This window comes from Lycorma delicatula, chromosome 3 (genome assembly GCF_047948215.1).
Source record: "Lycorma delicatula isolate Av1 chromosome 3, ASM4794821v1, whole genome shotgun sequence".
Classification (NCBI taxonomy): Eukaryota; Metazoa; Arthropoda; class Insecta; order Hemiptera; family Fulgoridae; genus Lycorma; species Lycorma delicatula.
The window spans coordinates 171,016,596-171,025,811 of NC_134457.1; the positions used below are offsets into that span (position 1 = coordinate 171,016,596).

General features: G+C 25.0%; 1 protein-coding gene across 4 annotated transcripts in view; it reads left to right on the plus strand.

The window, feature by feature from the left end:
• The window catches only part of Lsd-1 (lipid storage droplet-1), a 36,972-nt gene that overhangs the window by 12,584 nt on the left and 15,172 nt on the right, over window positions 1-9,216 (plus strand). For 3 of the 4 annotated variants that reach the window (XM_075361021.1, XM_075361023.1, XM_075361020.1), the window contains 3 exons: window positions 6,124-6,309; window positions 8,046-8,253; window positions 8,390-8,562. In XM_075361021.1, coding sequence (XP_075217136.1) covers window positions 6,124-6,309; window positions 8,046-8,253; window positions 8,390-8,562 — 567 coding nt within the window. The remainder of the gene's footprint in view (window positions 1-6,123; window positions 6,310-8,045; window positions 8,254-8,389; window positions 8,563-9,216) is intronic. The other variant, XM_075361022.1, reaches the window with a different exon arrangement.

Genomic DNA, 9,216 nt, shown 5'->3' on the forward strand with positions numbered 1-9,216 from the left:
GTTTTTAATTTTTCCTGGTTGAATTGATAGTGTAACTGATGAAGTGAAACAGTGCTATTAATGCTTTCTAAACTAATGTTTTCTGTGTTAATTAATTTCCACTTTCATAGAGAAGGTTTTGGGTTCAAATCCCGTTCAGGTTTGCAATCTTTTTATACTATAAAAATCATTTATCATTAATATATATATAAATGGGTGTAATTAAGCATTTGGCTGTTGTTATTAGTATAAATAAGTAGATGTTTAAAACTTAAGTTCTATTTAAATATAGTATACTAGCTCCCTGTTGCAGCTTCACCCATACCATATGGTTACTTGGGTTTCCTATAATGGTCAATATTTTTATTTTATGTTTTTCAGTCAAGTAACCAGAGGCAGGTGTAGCCAGTCACAAATACAGTAACGATGGCAGTGGCTGTATTGACTGAGCCACAGCGCCATATATCTTCACACCTTAAAAAAATCAAAATAAAAAAATGAAAATGGTTTTTAAATATTTATCTGAAGAGTTTACTATAGTTAGGATTGGGAAAATTTACAATCATTGTTCAAAATTTTTCTTCATCCCCTTTCAAGGTAAAATTTCAAAAATCCAGAAATTGGTTTATTGACATGAAGATTACACTCACCAAAAATCAGGTTGATTTCTTCATTTGTTACCGAGAAATTAAAAAAATAACAGGATTTCAAAAATCCATTTCATCCCTTGAAACTGGGAATTTCAAAAATCTAGAAATTGTTTTTAGATATTCATAATAATTTAGTTCAAACCCAACTCATTATAGTTTGTGCTTCGACTGGCAAATCTTCACTACTACATAATTTTTTTTTTTTTAATTTTTCAAGATTAAATTTTTCAGTTATGCCAAGAAACATGGGTAAACATTTGGTTGCAATTGATCAGGTAGTTTTTTTGTTTATCCGAACAAACAAAAACCCTACTCCTCTTTGTATAATATTATTGATATAAATATTGGTAACATTTAACATGTTTAAAAAATTGTTAAGTATATGTTATGTAAATAAAATTAAAGTATTTTTTTTTAGTTCAGTTAAAAAATTAATTCATTTATTGAAACTTTAATTTTAAATAACTTACCATTATACTGTACATCAGTATGAAATAAAACAAAATAATTTTTTTTAAACACATTTTTAATATATAAGTATAAGTATAAATATTTGTCACTAAATTAATTAGGAAATCCATTTCCTTTTAAATATATTTTGTTCTTTTTTTTTAAATAGAATTACCATCAAATAGAATTATTGGTTTGATAAAATCTGATTTAAATTGAGGAAAAAAACAGTTTTATAAATTCATTCTTTTTGCCAACTTTAAAAGGGCAAAAATGAAATATTGAAGAAATTAAATATTGAATATTGAAGAATATTTTTTCTTCCTTTTTTGTTCATTGTTTCCAGTTCATTTTAAGCTGGTCTGTTTTTATATATTTCTTTTTATGATAATTTTCCAAATATTTTACATATAATTATACTGTTTGTAATTTATAAATACTTAACCAAATTACATTATAGTTGCAAAATAATTTAATAAATTAGAATTTTGTGTTAAATTCTGATTTATTTTCTATTTAAATGCTTTTGTAGTACTCTACTTCATTGATTACAATATATATTTTTAATTTTATTAGTAGTTACATAATTAAAAAGTTCAATAATCCTGGTTTAATTAAGTCTATATAAAAATTAATTAGTTTAATTTATATAACAATTTGTACATAGTACTATAATTTTAGTTTTTATAACTGATTAATTATATAACTGTAATTAAATAGAAAGAACACTACTGCTCTTTCAGCCAAGTCTATTTAAAATCCATTAATTATAATTACATTTAATAATATATGTATTTAATTGTATATAATATTATTATATATTATAAATAAAAGTTTACTGTATATTTTTTATAATTTATTGCTAGTAATAAATTTTTAAGACCGAACAGGCAAATTTGCTTCACTACAGTCAATAAATTTTAATACTGCATTTATTAACAAAAGATAAATATTAAAAAACATGACTGCCAAAAAAAACATTTCTCTTTAACATAGAAAACTACTAATGTAGGGTAATTAAACAGCATGCGGATAACAATTTATAATTTAATTTATAAGTATAAGTATAATTTTGTTTTCAGATTTTTTAAATTTATTTTAACATATAGTCTTGTAAAAACAGGTATTGTTGTTATAATAAATTATGAAAGCACTTGAACAAAAAAACAGAAAAGAATAGTCAATATATCAGTTAACATTTTTACTTATTAACTGTATATATAATTTTTTAACACAGATATCACTGAACTGCAGTTTGGAATTTGTAAAAATATTTACTAGTATTTCCACTTTTAATATAGTAGGTCTCAGCATTTCGTCTGTAAAATCCTTGGTTTAAATAATGGATCTGCATGCATGCCATTTTCAGCTAAAAAGTCCTTTTTCCATATATTTTAAAATAGAAATTTGGTGTACACTTTCGCATTTAATCTTTAACATTACTGTTGTCATGGAACTTGTGCAGTACAGGTTAATATTCATTCCTAATGGATCCTTAGACTTGCAAGTGGTTGCAACCAAATGCATTCATCTGTGGTTCCTTAAGACAACTTTAGGCATAGATATTAATTACTAAATAGCTTTGTCAAGTTAGCTTACCTCATTGAAGAGATACACAAACAAGTATGTACTAATTAGTGATGTTTTTGAATTTGTTTAAGTTTCTTCTGTAATTTTGTTTTAAATTTAACTCAAGACATGAGTTTTTGGTCCTGATAAGCATTTTGTTTTTATTTACATTGTATTTTTTTTTTAAATACCAAAAATCTACTATTTTATTGAGCAATTTTTTTCTCTTAGACTACATTATGATTTTTCATTTCCTTTTATAAATTGTAACTGCATCCTAAAGCTATTTTACTTTTATTTACTTTTTGTATAATTTATTGTGAAATATAAATATATGCAACCTGAAATATAAAGTATTTTCAGTTCCATGCCCTAATTAAGTTAAAATTATTGTTACTTAATTTTTCTCTTTTTCCAATTATAAAAACATTTCAGCACAGGAAACACATTAAAAACTGTGTTGCAGCAAATTTGTTAACCCTATCAGATGAAATTTTAATCTTTAAATATTGAAAAACGTAATAAAAAAAATCACATAAATATATCATTACAAATATCATATAATTAAAAATATTTTAAATTATAATATTACTAAAAATTGTTGTAATGAGATTTCATCATCATTATTAATACTTCAAAAGAATCTGGACATTTAATGATGCATGATGATAATGAAAGTTCAAAGCTCAAAAGTTAAACAATAACAAATACTATATATAGATTACATTCCTGTGTATTATACATATGTGTATAAAATAAAATAATATTAATTAAGATATAACTAATTAATATTTTGTTTTTCTGTCCTTAGTTTATTTTTTATTAGTATTACTCTTCTCCATTGTACTGTTTATTTATTAAACAATACTTGTTGTCAAGCATATAATATACATTTATTTATCAATGACTGCATATATTTTAATTACTATATTTATTGACTTCTAAGGTTATGAATTTCTCAGATCAAACAGGAAAATGGGATTTAGTATCGTAACAGTATCGTAATAGATGTTTTTGGAAATTGTAATTTTTTTGTATTTTGTTTCTTTAGGGATTTCTCAAAATTAATGCACTTTCATAATTTTTTTTTAATTTTGTCAATCTGTGAGTGTGTTTTTAGTTTTTCAAAATTGATTATCTGGTTTTAGCAAAAAGTTATACATTTATACACTATTGTCTTAATTCAACTTCCTTTTTGGGTTCCACTCCTTATATTGAAAAAACCTTTTTGATGCTTTCTCTTTCTTTTATCGTGCTTTTTAAAGAAAGGCTTTCAAAGACAAACATTTAACCCCATAAAATTTTCTAATACCTAATTTCTTAATCTAAAAACCTTTTTCTAATTTTGAACTGGGTTTATCTTCTTTCTTGAAAATTATGTTTTTAATAGATATAACAGACTGCTGCCTGTTTCCAATGTAAACATCAAAGTTAAGTAATCTTGCATATAATTAGGTAATGAATTATGATCATTTAGATCACATATGTTGGTATATCCCCTGTTATAGACTGGTGTCAGAAAGAACATCCAACTATAAAAATTGTGCCAAACCTCTGGAAGAATTCCCTTCCAGAACATGATTTTATGTAATTATGTATTGTTACATAATTTTTTTGTCCTGGCAATACACCAAATTACTTGATCAGATTAATCATCCCCTTTTTCTATCCTTCCCTTATCTTATCCTACATCCCTTCTTCCTGAGGTAGGTATTATGAAAATTTAGTCAGTACTACCCTGATACCATGTTGATACCCTATAATAGCTTTCAAGGCAGTTGCACCTTTAATGACAATCATTGAGTTGGTGACTGCTTCTTGGACCTAGGTTCTCTGATTCCTGTGTAGGAGTTACAAAAGTCACACTAGTGGTCAAGCAGCCAGTTTGGTAAAGCTAAGCCTCCTACTCTTTCTAAAAGCCCAAACAAAAGCTGAAGAAGAGTTTTATTTATTTTAGAATTGATCTATTGTATTGTTTGCAGATTTTATTTTTAAAAACATGAATTAATTATTTTGATGTTTTAATGATAAATATCATTTAACATTTTTTTCACTTAGCATTCCCAATTTTCCTTAGCATTTTTGTTTCTTGGGTTTTTCTGGATAAATCAGACATCTGCATGACTAGGTTATCTCTGATTATTATTTACAAGAATAATTGTTTAATTTAATCATTATGAATTCTTTGTCAAAAGTAATTAATGAATAAAGAATTTTTTTCTGAAAATAATAAATTATCATGTATATTTGAATAAATTAAATATGTTCAGAAGTAAATAAACATAAAACAAATATTTTTATACGTTTCTTTTAAAAACAAAACACTTAATTTAATTTGCCTGGTATGTTTAAAATTTAAAAACTAGTCAATAATTGGCATGTATATATTTTTTTTTTTAAATTTGTTTGTTACAATTAATTACCACTTTTCAACTACTCTTATGCAAGTCATTTTAAATTATTTATTATTTTATATCTTCTGTTGCATTTCAAATTATGAATAATTTATTTCAATATAATAATTACTATAATTTAAGAGAAGTTATGTTAAGTCAGAATGAATGAAATATTATTTTTATCTGCACTAAGATTGTTTTTTTTTTTTAACTCACTTTATGGGTATTCCTGTAACCTCATTAAAAAAAAAATCATTTTATGTCGAATGTTTCATTGAATTAAACAATTTCATGAAATTTTTAGTTGATGGACTAACTTCAGAAGATATCTTTTTATCATGTCCAGATTTAAAAAAAAAAATGACTGAATCGGTGCAGCGATTTGAAAATAAGTCATTGACATTTGATATGGATTACATAATCAGAGTTAACTCTATTGCATTGGCTTCTCTCATGTACATTACAAAAAAAAAGTGAAAATAAATCAATAAATATTAATCTGTTATCACACACCCTTCCAAATGGATAAGTACACTGTGATGTAATGTCTGGTAAATAAACAATATATTTATTATATATTAATGTAAATTAAAGTAGAAAGAAAAATTATAAACACAATTTTTATTTATACAAAATAAACATTGGTTTTTATTTGTAAAAAAAATATTTTTTTTGTGTGCATTCCAGTTGTCCCAAAAACCAGTTAATTTTTTTTATTTTACAGTTACCAAGATAGGACTATATAAATAAATTAGTCACCACCAAAATTAAAATTTAATCACCTGATAACATATGTTCTCATTTTACACTTATGACTAATATGACTCCTTCATGTAATGAATATACTTCATATCTTTATGTTTTTAATTAACCTTAATAAACTAACTTTCATCATTTTTCATTTAAGTTTTGTCACATCCATTCCTATTTTGGTGATAATTCTTCTTATATCTACTATTATGAATTTAACTAAAATCGAATTAGATTTGAATCTAACTAACTTCAATAGAATCCTGTAACATCCTTTTAACAAATAATATTTTATAAAATATTTTTTTTATCCTGTTTTCTTTGTTTAGAAATCAAACGGACTTTTTACGTGGAGTTTAAATTCTGCAGAAGCAGGATTTATGCTGGCAATTGAGATAACTTTACCTGCTGTTTCATACTTAGAAGCACCTCTCCATACAGTTGATAATATTATTTGCCGCAGTCTTGACATTGTTGAAGAACGAGTTCCTGCTATTAATTATCCACCAAAAGTGGTGAGTATATTTAGAAAATAATAACATTACTAATCTATTAAAGAATAAAAAATCTCTTACAAAAACTTTGACTTTATTAAATACAAAATGTAATTATTTTTAAAAATCCATTTTTTAAGTGCATCCTCATTTAATATTTTCAGGATATTCCAAATAAAACTGGTTATTTGAATAAGTTTCAAAATTAGAAAATGTACTATTTTAGTGGATTCTACTACAGTCTCATTACTGTGCAGATGCTGGTGGTGCCCTTATTTGTATGTGTACATGTATCCTTGTGTGCTTGCTTTATAATTTATTTTGAAAATGTACTGATTCCATATCATCCTACTCCTTGCATATCACCAGAAAAGTTGTTTGTTATTTAACAACCTGGTACACAGTGCAACTGTAATACTACAGTGTTGGTTTTAGTTTTTGTATGATTTGATTTTATTTTGCTCAATACTCACAATACAAGTTCTCAAATTTATTTTTTTTGTAAAAGGATATCTATTTCTTTTCAGGTTGTTAATTTATTAACTGATTAAAAAAATATGAAATTATAATTTCCGGGTCAATATTACTTATAAAAATCTCAAGAAAGAAAATTACAATATATGTACATTTTTTGTTTAGGCATACTTTTATGTTTTTTGAATCATAATTAAAATTAAAAATATATCTTACATCATTTGATTTCTTACACAGACAAAGCAATGTGCACAAAAGTAACAATTCTGATAAAAACAAATATGTGAGAAAGGAGAATAACACAAAGTAAAAAGCTGTTGAATACACTACAATAATGGTACACAGCAAGGGCAGTAATGTTTTGTGTTGCTGTTAACTACACTTCAGCAATGCCATTTTGCAAATTATTTTAGATTATTTCAGATAGAAAAGTGTATGTTACTATAAGTAACTCATAAAAGGTGAAAAACACATTAAAAAAAATAGAAGTCAATATATACTTTCTTCATAATGTTGGCAGTGAAAGAATTAATACTGTTCAAACACATGCCTCAATGCACCTTTCAGTATTCGAAGCATATGCTGCTGGTTCAATAATACTTTCAAATAAATACCCTTTACTGTGATAAATTATATTTTTATCGTAGTAGAATTAGATACATTTTATTTATTTTATATTTTATAGTATTAATAACTTTCATATTGTTATGTTATTATTATTATTATTTAATATATAATCACAGTTTAAATTACATTCTATAATGATTGGAGTCCTCATAAAAATTTACTTAACATTTTATAAGAAGTGATTTGTTTTAATATATTTAAGAACTTATTATTTTTACATCTTAAAAACTGAATTGTTTACTATATAACATTTTGTATTAGACAAAAAAAGTTTTAATAATTACGTAAAAAGAAGTATATTTTTACAATAGATATAATATGTATCTCTTCTTATTATAAAACAGCTGTTGAACTAGATTAACATATGTGATATATCTTACATAAGTAAGAAGAAAGAGTTATATAATTTATCATAAATGATAACATGAAAGTGAACAAATATAACACAAAACTAATAAAATCGAAGTTTACACTATTTTTTAGATTTATATCTTTTTTAATCCAAATCGGTTAATTGGATGTTTTCATCAGAAAAGATACCAAAAAAATTAATAGAAAAAATATGCTGTGCTTCGTCTATGATGTGCAACAGCAGCAGCAGTAATAGATGATTTTAGTATTTATTTTATTGTTTTTTATTCAACCTTTTATTTCAGATTTATCATAAAACCAAGGATTACGTGAGCACTAAAGTTGTGCAACCGGTATTGAAACGAGCAGATTCAGTTAAGCATATAAGCCTAAACAGTGCTAGTAAATACAGTGAAATGGCTGCTTCAAGACTTGATAATGCTTTGAATGTAGCTGACAAGTATGTTGATAAATATTTGCCAGATGTTGGAGATAATCCTTCTGATGCTCCTGGTGAGTCATTATTATTTATTCTCTATCTTTTCTTTTACTTTTATTTATATTAACCTTGTGTTATCTAGTGAAAGTTTTTTTGTTAGTCTTTTATTACTAGATTGTAATAACAGAATTTTTATTTTCATTTTTAAAGCAGATTCAGCTGTTGTTGAAGGCGGAAGCAAGACAGCTCAGACTATACATCATGTAAATCAATTCTCAAGAAAACTTCAACGTCGATTAACTCGTCGAACTATTGCAGAAGCTAGAGCTTTAAAACAACAAAGTGCTGATACTCTACAATGCCTTATATATTTAGCAGATTTGGTAAACTATCGTTATTTGTTTTTATTTTATTTGTACTGTTACAGACGCCCTTAATAACTAACATTTCTTTATTGCCTTGCAAGGTCATATTCATTTATATGGACTTCCTCTATGTTGATTCTCATAATAATTCACAAAAACATGAGAATTTTGATTGTTTTAATATTAAATAATTGATCATTTCAGTGATATTTTCGCATCTAGGTAAACAGTTCCCATAACTAGGTCATTACTAACTGTCAAACTGTAATTAGTTATAGCCTATAATGTTTAACTGTAAATTTTTATCTGTATAAGCTGTAAGGTTACAGTTTCTTAATCAAGAGAATTTACACATGGTAATTTTCTACAATGTAGACATGATGTGAAATTACTTTCAGTTTTTGCTTAATTAACTGATTCCATTAATTTCACAATTCTTTATTTAACTTATTTTTTCCCACATTATTAAGGTGTTTTTAAGTGTATTTGTAAGAATCAGTTTCAGATTCAAATTTTCTGCTAATAAGGAAAGAAATCTTTTATCTGAATATATTCAAAATTCTTGTGTTGAAGTTTTCTGTTATAGCAATGATGACCAATATGAAATAAATTATTTGTAGTTATTGTACATTATAATTCTTTTGAATAATTTTCTTGTGAAAACTACTATCT